Source organism: Euleptes europaea, chromosome 4 (genome assembly GCF_029931775.1).
Source record: "Euleptes europaea isolate rEulEur1 chromosome 4, rEulEur1.hap1, whole genome shotgun sequence".
Lineage (NCBI taxonomy): Eukaryota > Metazoa > Chordata > Lepidosauria > Squamata > Sphaerodactylidae > Euleptes > Euleptes europaea.
The window spans coordinates 93,637,401-93,651,513 of record NC_079315.1 but is presented as its reverse complement, the minus strand read 5'-3'; the positions used below and the strand labels follow the sequence as shown (position 1 = coordinate 93,651,513).

The following is a 14,113-nucleotide window of genomic DNA, read 5'->3' as shown; positions in this document are numbered from 1 at the left end:
TCACTAAAGAGTTGTTTCCCTTCAAAGGGCAAATCTTCACTCATAGCCCTGGTGTCGGGGTGGGTGGGTGTAGGGCAGATGATCAGAGGCAGGTATTACCTCAGGACAACTGCAGAACCCACTGATCTGCAGCAACAGTCAGCTACGTTTCTTGAGGCGTTCAGCTGCTGTTTTCCTAGCTTTTGCAGCTCAGCATGTAACACTTTAGCCAACACCTTTTTATCCTCTTGTAACATACCTATGTAATGGACCATCCATTCCCAGAGGAACATTTGATGACATCCCATAATGAGAGAGAAATTAGTTATTCCCATAACACCTGAGGAATAAATTTTACATCCTACAGAGTCCAATTTATGCTCTTCTTTATCTTGAGGGGATGAGTGAGACTCTGCTCTCTGCCTTGAGAGGAGAACCTCTGAAGCCCAGGAATTAGTTATGGGGGGGTGTTGAAACAAAAAAAATCACAACCCTCCTCTTCTATCTTGTAAAGGTTGTCCAATTTATGAGCCAACCCAGGACCTAAGGCAGGTTTGGACCAGATGTTGTACCAGATGTTTGATATGTCCAGGAGGCCTTGCAGCACAGGAAGTGCAACTAGGCCTGTATCGGACCCACAAAGCACCTTCAGAATAGGGTCTCTTGGTTTTGGATCAGAAAATGTATAATCAAGATCCAGAGCCTTGGCCATCCTTATAAAGTAGTTCTGCAAAGAGTTTCAGATCCTCTATCGGAGAAACAGGAGACGGTCTCCAACTCTACCCTCTGGTGAGGGTACTGATGTAAACTCTGAGTCCACCTCGGATCATTGTTCAGAAATTTCCTCCGAGTCCGAGTGAGGAAGGTCAACATACTTGTGATGTCAAGTCATGGCTTTTGATGCTGAGTTAGGTGGTTGCCTCTTGGAACCGAAGGCTTGGGGCATGGGCAGCCACTGATACTGCCACTGGCTGTTAGTCCCATTGACCAGACTAAGGTATATACATTGGTGGATAAGGGTACCATCCTTGAGGAGGACTCCACTGTAAGTTGGTGGGAACCAACAAAGAATGTCCATGAACTTGCGTATTAGTACCCCTATAAGAAGCTGGAGGCTGAGGTGGAACCTCAAAGACATCACCTGCCTCAGAGATGGAGTCCTCAGATGGGAAAGGAGCTCAGAGGTAACAGGTGCAGAAAATGCTTGGAGTCGAGGCAAAAACAAACTCCTGCATCGAGGGGACACACGTGCTTGGCATTGAGGTGCCAAACACTCTCAGTCCCAAGGGGAGGTACCTCAACATTGAGAAGGAACCAGTGGACAGGTCAGAGTTAGAGATCATTGGCATTGAGGAGAAGTCAAAGGCAGGTGCTTGGATCTTTTTTTAGCCTTCTTTGGAGATGGTTCAGAGGCTGGTCTCGGAGCTGGCTGCTTGTCAGATGATTGTAGCGGGGACAGAAGGAGAAGACAACTGACAGAATCCGAGTTCTCTTTTCCGGCCTGACCTGTCTCTTTTCAGATTGAGATGGTGTTCCCACAAAGCCTTTTGGGCATGAATAAATGGCATGAATCACACAATGCCGTATTGTGCCATCTCCCAGGCACATTAAGCAGGAATCATGCTCATCATTTTGGGCCATCTTGGTCCCACATTCCTTGCACTTCTTAAAAAGTGCCATCACAGAAAATTTTTGGAAGATCTCTACAGGAATGGGAAGTAGAAAGCTTTGATAGTGTCCTCTCTTCACAGTGGCGAAGAGAGATCTGAGGAAAGATCTCATGTGTCTGTTTGGGCAGGAAAAGTTGCCATGAGATGGAGGGGAGGGGAGCGCTCCTAACACTTTGTTTCAGAGTTAGAATGTTTAGTAAATCAGTGAAGCAGCTAGACACGTAAATACGATCACATCAAGTTGCCTTATCCTGAATCACACCATTGGTCCATCAAGGTCAGTAGTACTGTCTATTTAGACTCGCAGCAGCATTCGAGGGTCTCAAGCAGAGATCTTTCACATCACCTACTACCAGATCCTTTTTTCTGTGGGAGATGCCAGGGATTGAACCTGAGACCTTTTGCATATCAAGCAGATGCTTAACTACTGAGCTACAGTCCAGAAAGGGGAAGAGAGAGGAAAAGGAGGCCTTGCTTGCCCTAGGCTTTCCCTCCCACTTACTGAGGCTGATCAATAATGATGCTCAGGATAGCATCTGGGGATTCTGCTTGGAGGAAAGAAAAGAGGCAAGCAATAGACTTGTGATTTACATACAGCAGTCTGTTATGTATGGTAAAACTGCTGTGCAATCCCAAACAGAGTTATACCCTTCTACACACTTTGATTTTAATGGACATAAAAGGGTGTAACTCCTTAGGATAGTACTGTAACATCCTATTAGATTAAGCCCCAAATCTAAGCCCACTAGGATGGCACTATAATTACCGTCTGCATCAAACCAGTTTTTTCATGTCTAAATGAAGCCACTATCTTAGGTTATAATGGTTTATTTCTTCGGATGAAAACCCCTCTCTTTGTTAATTATCCTTTCTCTGCACTGCTCAAGTTATGGAAGTCGACCTTAGTTCTATCATTTAACTCAGGGGTATTGAACTCATTTGTTACGAGGGTCGGATATGACATAAATGTCACTTTTTCAGATTGAGAGGGCATGGGGTTGGCAAGCTCACAGCGGGCTTGCCAGCCCAGACTGAGAGTGGGGTGGTGGCTGCCTCGGCTGGTTCACGGGCCGGATAAGAGCTCTCAAGGGGCCGGATCCAGCCCGCAGGTCATATGTTTGACACCCTTGATCTAACTCGTAAATATTTTCCACAAGGAAACGCCTAGTTTAGTATCAATTGGAGAAACTTGGCTAGGCCAATGAATGAAAAATACATATGTATATGATATTGTGCGTTTACTCACTTCTGACCAATCCAAAGCCACCCACTGTGGCGGACAAGACTGGTTGTTACAAGATTCTTTTTCAACAGGTCGATGTGTTAGGCAATGACTGCTCTCCAGGGTCTCTTCTTCAGAAGGTCCAATTTTCCTGATACATAAGACTGTTCGCATTCTCATTCCACCATCACAGGTCTTACTGCATTCTGACCAATCTCCTATAAACCATCTGCAGGAAGAGGAATAAAAACATGATTTAACAAATTAAATTCAAACTATTAATAAAGAGACATAGCTGAACACACAATAAACAAGCAAAATACAAGAGTTCTAAAAGCACTGAGTTTTAATAAAGATAACTTTCATTTTGGCTTCTATTCTATAGTTGGATCTGGACTTCTGTCTCTCTCTCTCTCTGTGTGTGCATTTACACCTAGGAACTGGCTATATTTTGTCATCACAGTAATGAATAAGCTCCCTCATGTATGAAGTACTTACTCAGGTGGGCAAGGCTCAGAGTTGCAGGCTCTTTGATTTTCTGGTGGCTTACTGTCAAGATCACAGTAGTTGTTCTGTACTACAGAATTGTCATCCAGCCTCTTGCATACTACTTCTTGTTTCTGTGTACCTTGAAAGGACAGCAACAGAGCATCATTAACCGACCTTCTACTTTTACAATGAATAAACTCCCCATATTTCAAACCTGCACAATATGTGAACAATCAAGCTGAATGCAGCCTAACAGCCCTATATATCAGCTCAGCCAAGCTTGATAAACCTCCTTGCTTTGTTGGCTACTTGGATATGCAAGAATATGAAGATGGTCCTGAAACATGATAATTGTGTGTGTGTGTGTATATGTATATGTATACACTACATCCTCAGCCCTCGTGTGAAATCTTTCATAACTCTCTTTCTCATTATACCAAACTGATATACCTGCCTGATAAACAAAAAATTTAATAGGTGAAAGAAGTGTAATAATCTCTATATCTCCTCTACCAGAATATAGAAAAAACTCCTTAACAGAAAACAGATGTTCACAAAAGTACTCCATTGTGCTCAAAAAATCCAGAAATGGTAGAATTTTGGTGGCATAGTAACTGCAACACAGAATGAAGACTGCCCTTCATTCTCCTACGCTAGTAAATGCCAGCAGGAGTCATAATAAGGTATAAAAGGAACAGCACAAGCCAGTGATATGTTCATTTTCAAGATAGGATATTTTGCAACATCTCTAACAAGAAAGTGAATATTCATTGCAAATGAAGTCAAATTTCATTGGATCGCTCAGGCCTGTTCATCTCCTCCCTAATATAACACTTTTATTAACTGTTAACAGCTAAAAACATTAGGGTTTGATGAACAGACACAAGGAAAATAACTCATTTGAAATTTTAGTGTTGTACAATCAAAGCGCTGAATAATCAAAATAGGGCTTTCCAGCAAATTTGGATCAGGTGTCCTATGCTTTCTACCTGTTTATTCTTGCACACACAACGAAAGATGCTCTACATTTCTTAAATTCAAAGCAAGCACTAAAGCCAGTGCCAGTCCCTGGTAGGAAGAAGGAGTGTGGGGGTACATGAAATCGACAGGGGAAATCCTACAAAAGGATTGGACTTAGAGGTATTGAAAACAGTAGCAGCCAAGGGGCACCGAACCATCGATGATGGTTCTGAAGGCTATCGTGAAACCATGAGGCAAGGTGACCTGGTCAGGCTTGCCTCCGAAAAGCATCCTTGCTGATCAGTGCTAAGTTCCCCATGGAGATGGCAATAGCAAGCCTTGCCTCTGCTTGAAACGCCACCTGAGCTGAAAGACCTTTAGAATTAAGTATCGGTCCTTCTGTTGACTGCAGTCAAACCTTGGAAAAGAGCCAGAATTAAGTATTGGTCCTTCAGTTGACTGCAGCCAAACCTTGGAAAAGAGCCATTCTGAATCAGAGGCTCTGTCGGGTAACATCTCCAGGTTTCTCCTCACAAAGCTGACCCAGCTAAGGAGGGTAATGTGCCTTTATTCAAGCTGGCATGCAGCCAAAGCCTTCCCAAAGAGCCAGGGAATCCAAGGCTCTGTCAGACCACACCTCGCCAAGGAGGGGGAAGGTGCCTTTATTCAGGCTGAGGCACAGCCAAGGCCTTTGAAAAAGAGCTCTTTTGAGTCCAGCTCTAGCAAATCATGCCTTCAGGGTAAATTGGTGACAGAAAGAGCAGGCAGCTCAGTTGTGAGATACCCCAGGCAGATAAGGCACAGAGAATGGGTGTTTATCAGCACCATTTTAAAGCCACAATCAGCATAATCAAGAGCAGGCCCCTTAACAGCCATAACAACAAAATGAAAAGCCAGAAACTTTTCTTCTTTAAATGTACTTTCTTCCTCACTATAATGACTATTGATGACAAAAAAAACTTTTGAGAGAAACAAGTTTCCTCAGCCTCAAGAATGAGGTGAGGAAAAAACCCAGAACATCAACAGAAACCCTCTCTTCACGGCAGCAAAAGAGGACTGAGGGAGGTATTGCAACCTTCTGCTGGTCATGTGATGGTTTCAGCAGGCAAGCTTCAGAGGGAGGAAGAGCACTCCTAGTCTACTAGAAAGCTTTTGAAATCTTTTCCACGGCTGGACTGTGCACAAACAGTCCCAATATGGGACTGCACAGAATCCACAGCAATGAAAAATTAAATACTTTTAGTATTGGCCACTTTCTATTCCCAGCCCATTCAAATTGGGGCAGCAGATGGAGCTTCTGTGGATGTCTACAAGGCAGAAAGGAACTCAAGAAAATTTCCTCCTTCATTCTACCTTCACACACCTTAATTTATTGATAAAGTAAGGAGGAACATTGGGAAAAAAATGAAAAGTAGTTTCTTCCCCTGTGCTGGTACCTATTGGAAAGATATATTATACTTTTACGAGCTGAGTTACTTGAACAATGGGAGGGGGAGGGGGAGAACCACAGATGGATTTTGTAAGTGAAAGGAAAGAATTGTGGGCTCAGCCCCTCACACTTAAACACCCTGTCTGTGCTCAGAGACAACCTGCTCCTGAATTCTAAATGTGTGAGGAGGGAGGTTGAAGGTATTCAGGGGTGAGGGAAAAGCATTTAGCAGAGCGTCACTTTTTGTCTCATATTTCAGGACTCAGCTTTGGTTCAAACAGACTCCTGAGCCAAGCACCAGTAAGGTTTTGGCACAAAACGACTGGGTAGGGGGATGGGAGAATAAGTAAGGAGAACTTGCTGATAGCGAGAGATGGAATAGGTGTGGGGGGAAGAACTTGTTTTATGACGGTCTCCTGTGGAACAAATAGAAAATAAAGGGAGGACTGCAGGATGGAACAAAATATAAATGTTATCTTTTTGTAATTTGCTGGTTGTGGAAGTGGGGTCTGTAATTACAGAGGTGCAGGAGCTTTAATCTTCGCAGGAAAAATGCCATCACTCTAGAATACCTGCATCTTCCTTTTAATTATGCTGGCAGGGAGGAAGGGATGCAGATGGTCAACAGTGAAATAATGAACTCTGCATATACTTGGAGGCACATTACTACTAATTGTTATATCTGCTTAAGAATACTGCACTATGGATAAACTGAATGATGTTGTGCTAGTCATTTACACAGTCCTTTTGATATGCCTCCGGGTTACAAAATGTCAATCTGTACATTTAGACCAAATAGTATTTGCAGTGTGTGACTGTATATATTAAATTTATCTTAGTTGCCTCACAGCCCATTCCTCAGGGAAGAGGCTGCACTGGTGGCTGGAGACAGTGCAGCTGCGCTGCCTCCAATGGAGGATTTGCCCCCCCCCCAAGCCAAACCTTTGCCCTTACCTGTAAAACCCGCGGAACCACTCCATTGGGTTGCATGGGAATACGTCACCTAAAAAGGGGTAAGGGCAAAGGGGGCATTCCTAGCCCAAAAGGGCTTAGGAAGCTGCCTAAAGGAGGGGAACGACCCGGAAGGATGGGGCACAGAAGTACGCCATCAGGATGCCAGCATGAGGATGTGCTGGCGTCCCAGGGCTGCGCTGCCACGGCAGCATCGGGAGGCTGGTATCCACAGTGCAATGCCGGCATCTGGGCTGGTCACGCCGGCGCAAGTGGCCTGGACGCCGGCGCAAGTGCTGTGGACACCGGCGCTGGCCCTTCCTGGCCTTGTAAGGAGACTCGGACACTTAGCTCAGGAGTGGGCTGTCAATACTTCAGTATTGTATTTTTGGAGTGACAAGTAACACTTGGCTTTATTTAAAAGAGTTATATGCTGAAAAAGCTTCAAAACAGGATAGGATAAAAATGTTTAAATTCTTCAGTATAACCCCAGAGATGATTAGGTTGCAAATTCATAGTTTTGTGAAACTGATTTTTTAATGTTTATTAAATACTGCAGTTTTCCATCTCATATTTAATGGAGAACTCTCGGCACTAACTTGCTGTAAAGGGACAACTACCTGAAATTTATTTCTGAAAAGTTGTGCGGAAGGAATGACTCTGATAGTTTAAACTGACCACTTCTACTTAGTTCAAAATAGGATATATTTAATAAAGCCAGTGAGACTGTTGGCTCTCAGTGGGAAGAATCATGAAGCCAAACAAGACAGATGACCCAGATGTCATCCGGCTAGCCAAAACATATGTTGATCTAGTTAAAAATAAACTATTTTATGAAGCCTTGTATTATTGCATTTACTTTATGGTACAATAATGGTAGTTGCCTAAATATATTTCAGACCACGACTACCCCACTGAAATATTATTGTAAAGTTTCCATTAAACAAAAATGTTACAATAAATAATAGATAAATAAAATAAACAGATAACAGATAACAGATAACCACAATACCAAAATGCAGTATATGCTATTTAATAACATTAATTACATTACAAAAGTGAGGGGGTGGGAGCTAATGAGTACACAGAAACTCCACGAATATCTGAAAGGTTTTTTAGTTATATTTAATCCAGATTAAAATATGTTTTTCATCACCTTTGTTGGGAAACATATTACCTCCAGCACAAGTAGCAGAACATTCTGACCAAGGTAGGTGATTCCATGCAAAACCGACTTCATTGTCACCACTGCCAGTGCGAGAGATGGGAACATTGAATTTGTACCTTATCCCCAGGTTCTGCTCCTGTAGTAAAATCTGCAGTTGAAAATAACTGGTTATACCATTAAAACACTTGGAAAGAGTGGAATGAGCTTCAATGAATGCTCCTTCTAGGGAACAGTTTTATAAAGCAGTGCAGATGTTTCCAGAATTTAGAGTAACTACCTTTGTCCATACCAACCACTGAGTAGGCTGCCTTTTTCTAATGCAACATTAACCAAAGTCTTTTACATCTTGCAGCTGAAGAAAGATGATTCTTGTGAAAATCTCCAAGCCAAATACCAAATATTTATATAAAGTTCCCTAATTGTTCAAGTTGTTTGCTATGGTTGCTGGCCCACTCTGTTAATGTATGTTTTATACTGCCTGTCTATGACCATCATAAACTATTGATGATTGCTATGTTGCAGAAGAACTGATGTTTGAGAAACACAACTCCAAAGCCTGATTGGTGCATAGAACTACTTCTTAGGGGTTTTTTATTTGCATCCCACCTGAAACAGAGTATCAGCAGCTTGGAAGAGAGGTCAGAGCAAAAGATCATGCTGCACAAAGGATAATACATGTACCTGACAGAGGCCAAAGCTCACAATCAAATGATTGGACTGACATTTCTAAGTTGTCCCCTCCCACATTTTCAACACTAGCTTGCTAGCCAAGAATTCACATTTTTGAAAAGGCAGTTAAATTACTTTACCATGACTATGAGGTTTTCTGAGATGGGACCTAAAGCTTCCAAAGATTCTGGTTCATCTGCTGGCCTCTTGTAATGGAAAGCTGTTCCAGCAACATCAAATTTTCTAGGCCAGTCAATAGTCCAGGCACCATTAATATAAAAGTCATCCTCTTCTGATTTTAAAGCTTTAAAAAAGTTAAAAAAATGCTTACACACTTGAAGCTGCAAATATGTACAAGAGATAATGTTAGTGAGTCACTAGTTGACAGCAGCACATATTCCAACTTTTTAAATACATCATCTATAGACAGATGTAACCTGCAAAGATGATATATCTCAGTGGGTTTGACCCAAGCCTCTATAGAGCAAATGAAAGGCACTTCATACACAAGAAGGAAGTGATTTCTGACCATTTTCCCTTCCTACTGAAGCACCCTGTTTGATGTCCTGTGTTGTTCCCAAGAGTCTTTCAACAGTCAGGAGCATCACTGACGGTGGGCGGAGGCTGAAATATGTAGCAAAGATCTGTCCCATGAGCAGAACTCCATTTGGAGGTCACTGGATTCAATGCAGTGTATACAGCGGATATAAGTTCGTATCAGAACAAAATATAGTCTCTCAAGAACATAAGAACATAAGAAAGGCCCTGCTGGATCAGACCAAGGTCCATCAAGTCCAGCAGTCTGTTCACACAGTGGCCAAACAGGTGTCTCTAGGAAGCCACAAACAAGACTTCCGTTATCTATGGCTCAAAGATGATTAAGAACACAAAAAATGGTATACTGCATAGTGGCAGAGGGGACAAGTTTGCCTAGTGTTGAAATGTTATGCTCACCATCTAAAGATCAGATATGAAACAAATTTAAAAATATCTAAATACCAGAACAGCTCCAATTTTGGTAATCAACATTTAAATTTGATTTTAAAAAAATTTAACACGAAATTGTAACAAAATCTAAGTGCCTCAGAATTGTTTGCATCTCTCAATGGCTTTGATTTCAGTAGGCATCAAATGTAAAATCTCAAATTGTGTATCATTTCATGTTTTGTTTTCAATATCATTACATGTCAGATATCAAATACAATCAAGTGTTAAATACTACTAAGATGCCAAAATACTGTTATACAAATATGAATGTTATACAAACATCAATGCATGCCAACTATCAAATAATAAACAGTATTAAATAACATCTCATTTAACTGTAAAATATCAAATACTGAAATTTTATACCACTGGATTCATCTACAAATACAAAATATTCAGGGTCTATTCTGCAAATGTTTAACTATTCAGCGAATGTTAAAAATTCAGATCACAAGATCTGAATAGAATTTTTTAAAATAAATTTATTTCAACTCTACTTTCTAACATGGTGGCGATTCAAAAATTGAGTGGAAAAGTACTCACTCCATCATTAAGTGCATGTACACACTCAGTACCATCCCTCTGCGGACTGAGAGATAAGCACTTAGATCCCTGTCTTCCACAGTATGATCAATTTTTATTTTTTTAAACAACTTTACTTTCCAAAGAGATTGTGCATGTTTCTAAATCATTCTCTTGTGGGCATCACAGTATAACTCTAGCTCTCTAATTAGCTCTCTAATTAAAACAATTCTTCTTGTATTTTGTAGGTTTTGGTGTACATTCTACAAGAAAACAATGACAGATTAAACTATATAGGGTGCAGTGTTGCAGAGGGACATTTAACATTTTTTTTTGCTAATACAGTCTGTTACTGTTGCTGTGGATAGTATAGCTCAGGCCTTAACAAATTTTCTTTGGCTCTAGGAGCCAGCTCAAAAATTTACAAACCAAACTCATTTTTCAGTCTTCAGAGTTTTATATATTAAGTACCACATTTTCTAATAATTCCTACCACAAAACCTAATTCTAACCTCTTCGCAGTTTCTTATAATTTTATTAAAGATATGACAAAACAGTTGTATATAATACTATAGAGATAGCCCTGGTAGTCATCGCTACAACAAAAGGCTAACTCCTAACCCTAGCCTAACTTCTCCCTTATTTCTTATCAGGGCATTCCTAAGGAGAGTTACTCCAGTCTAAGCCAATTCATTTCAATGAGCTTAGACTGGAGTAACTCTCCTTAGGAATGCACTCTATATTTCCATTATTGCTTCAAAAGCTCCATTTAATGGAATATTAGAGTCAGTCTAGAAAGAAACTGGTTAAGAAATGAATTCATCCACCATCACTGAATGGTGTAAAGTTAACTTATAAACAAGCAATCACAAGAACTTCAGGCATACGTATTTTTATACCATACAACAAAAAAATATTCTGATGTGAAATAATAAATAAGCTTTCAACTCCTCACTGAGAGACACTACAATGAAATCAATGCTAAAAATACCAGGCAACACAATGGTGATCTGGTGCCTGGGATTTGTCAAGGCTTGGCCTAGCCTGGGGCCACAGTCCCGTGAGAAGCACTTATGGTGATTGCACTTGGATGCAAAGCCATTATACAACTGCTCTAGGACAAAGCAGAGGAGGAATAGGTACGATCACCTAACAAAATAATTATTTTTATTCCCCTTTCCGCTGTATGTCCCTTGGTTAAGTGTTAGTATTCCCATCCACTCTTCCCATTACTCAAGATCTCTACTAAACCATTTTATAGTTTACATCTACAACACTGCCCGTAACTTGAGTGATAAACAAGACTTGACATTCCTTTGAATCAGTTTTTCAGAATCTACTAATGCAAGCATATGCCATTGCTCTGAAGCTGCACTGTCCCTCACAGCTTTTCAATCCCTTGCTTATCACCCTGCTGCTTTCCCACCCCAGTTTCCCCAGTTTCATGCCCAATGCTTGTTAGTATTGGATCTCCTTGTTAATTGAAGAGCTACGATTCACACCAAGAAGTTGCATAAATTCAATACAATTACTTCAAAGTGTACATCTTTAATTCTGTGCAATCAGTAGGATGCTTTGAGATTGTTGTTTCTATCTAGCAACCCTAGTGAAGTGTTTATATTTAACGAAAAAGTATCCTCTTACCAATGTAGTTCTTTGACACTGCCACTTCTTTGATTTCAATGTGCACTGAACCTTTTGGAATTTGAACTACTTCCATGTAGCCTACAAGTCAAAGGTGAACCTTATTTTATTATTAGTATCTATGCTTGTTAATGTTCTAGAAGTTACAATATAAAGTAGAAGATTCAAATGGCCTGAACAATTCCCATTACAATGAGTATACATACTAATGATTCTGCCATGTTAAATCACAGGATTGAAAGGAAGCAAAACCACACCAAACCCAAACTCCCAGATTAATCTCTGGATCCTCTTTTTCGCTGTTTAAGTCATACTTCATGATCTAACCCCAGAACTGTTAAATATGAAACAATCATATTAATTATACTATTAATTCAATCTACATTTGCTTCTCTCATATGATGACTATACATTTCAAGGCAAATCTTCCCTTATGCTCGTTGTGGGAAAAAGATTTGAGGAAGGAGAGATGACAAACAGTTGAGTTAAAAACAGGCCACAACTTCATGAATACTAACTAGCACCAGGAACAGTTTGGATAGGCACTAGTAGAAAATCCATAACATTCAACCCAACTGCGGGGTAGATCATTACGGTGGAGAATGACATCAGGTAGAAATCACTGCTGCCTTTAGTCACCTCCTGTACATCTCTGACAATCTCACATGAACAAGATATAACCTATAACTTCACACTCACCTCCTCTTGGCAATGTATCATTGAAAAACCCTTCAATAGATTCGCATATACTCCCATCTCCTCCACATACCCGACACCTGTCTTCTTTAGCATCAGATCCCAAAATATTGTCACATCCAACATGCTGAAAATTAAAAGGGGGGATTCTGGGTTGGTTTTTTAAAGCACTCGAACAGCAGATTGATGGCATTAATTCAAATGATTTAATCTAGTTGCTTTATATTTATTTTCTATTTTATTGGGCTAATTAAGAAATAAGCAATACAAACTGATAAAATTGAAGCAATTCTCCTCTTATACAGTATCTTACACCTGAACCTTTCCATGGCATATAATTGCACGGCTTACGACAGCATAGAAGAAGAAGAGTTGGTTTTTATATGCCGACCTTCTCTACCACATAAGGGAGTCTCAAACCGGGTTACAATCACCTTTCCTTCCCCTCCCCACAACAGACACCCTGTGAGGTAGGTGAAGCTGAGAGAATGTGACTTGCTCAAGGTCACCCAGCTGGCTTTGTGTGTAGGAGTTGGGAAACACATCCAGTTCACCAGATTAGCCTCCGCCGCTCATGTGGAGGAGTGGGGAATCAAACCTGGTTCTCCAGATCAGACTCCACCGCTCCAGTATCACAGCAAAATGTTATGCTTTGTAACACTGCAGTGACTTAAGATGGAGCAAAATAAAAGCTAAGTTCCTGTTGCCGATGCAGCAAATTTTAAGTTCAATTTGTTAAGTTTTTTAGGGGGGAAAAACTCCTTGTTTCCTTATATAACACTAATCTTAATTAAAAGATTAAACTGATTAAATCTTCATTAAAAGACACAGAAATAATGGATATATTTGGAACACAATTCAGAACCATGTACACAGCATTCCAAAAACATTAAGAATGTCCAGTATCCACTATGCCTACTGCAAGTTTTGATAAAGTAAATAAGGAAGTATTGTCGAAGGCTTTCACGGTCAGAGTTCATTGGTTCTTGTAGGTTATCCGGGCTGTGTAACCGTGGTCTTGGAATTTTCTTTCCTGACGTTTCGCCAGCAACTGTGGCAGGCATCTTCAGAGTAGTAACACTGAAGGACAGTAACACTGAGAGACACTGTCCTTCAGTGTTACTACTCTGAAGATGCCTGCCACAGTTGCTGGCGAAACGTCAGGAAAGAAAATTCCAAGACCACGGTTACACAGCCCGGATAACCTACAAGAACCAATAAATAAGGAAGAACTGCTAACGCTGAAACTCTGAAAACAAAGGACGACTACCACTGACAACTCTTGTGCCAGAGAAAACTATTGTATGGAAATGTTTAATTTACTTTGTTGTATTGCTAAATAATTCATAGATGTACAAAGATGTACCTTGCATTCTCCATTGATACAAATATCCAATGAATCTGGGTTGCACTGTGTTCCGTCAATGACTGCAGGAGCACGCTCAGTATAAAAATTGTAACCTTCTGCTAAGCAGTTTAGTGCACATGGCTTAACCCCACCTAGACACATAAAACATTTTTAAAAATACAGAATTAATCCTATTTCCAAAGAGATGCTCATGCATTCATATACTTCACAGCCCAAAGTCGAGTGTCCCGTGACAATCCTGTACTCTTCTCCTGGTCCTCTGACCTCGTCACACTTGCTACAGCCTCTTCAGCCTCTAACCTCTCTGTCTGGCCCACCTCTCTTGAAGCCACTGGGCTTTGGGACATATTAACAATAG

At 40.7% G+C, this 14,113-nt stretch overlaps 1 protein-coding gene across 2 annotated transcripts in view; it reads right to left on the bottom strand.

Moving 5' to 3' along the window:
- ADAMTS6 (ADAM metallopeptidase with thrombospondin type 1 motif 6) overlaps positions 1-14,113 on the bottom strand; it is a 131,786-nt gene that overhangs the window by 14,327 nt on the left and 103,346 nt on the right. For both annotated transcript variants that reach the window (XM_056848778.1, XM_056848779.1), the window contains exons 15-21: positions 13,753-13,886; positions 12,390-12,513; positions 11,691-11,771; positions 8,678-8,841; positions 7,878-8,016; positions 3,370-3,499; positions 2,896-3,100 (exon numbers count right to left, since the gene is read on the bottom strand). In XM_056848778.1, the coding sequence (XP_056704756.1) occupies positions 2,896-3,100; positions 3,370-3,499; positions 7,878-8,016; positions 8,678-8,841; positions 11,691-11,771; positions 12,390-12,513; positions 13,753-13,886 (977 nt within the window). The remainder of the gene's footprint in view (positions 1-2,895; positions 3,101-3,369; positions 3,500-7,877; positions 8,017-8,677; positions 8,842-11,690; positions 11,772-12,389; positions 12,514-13,752; positions 13,887-14,113) is intronic.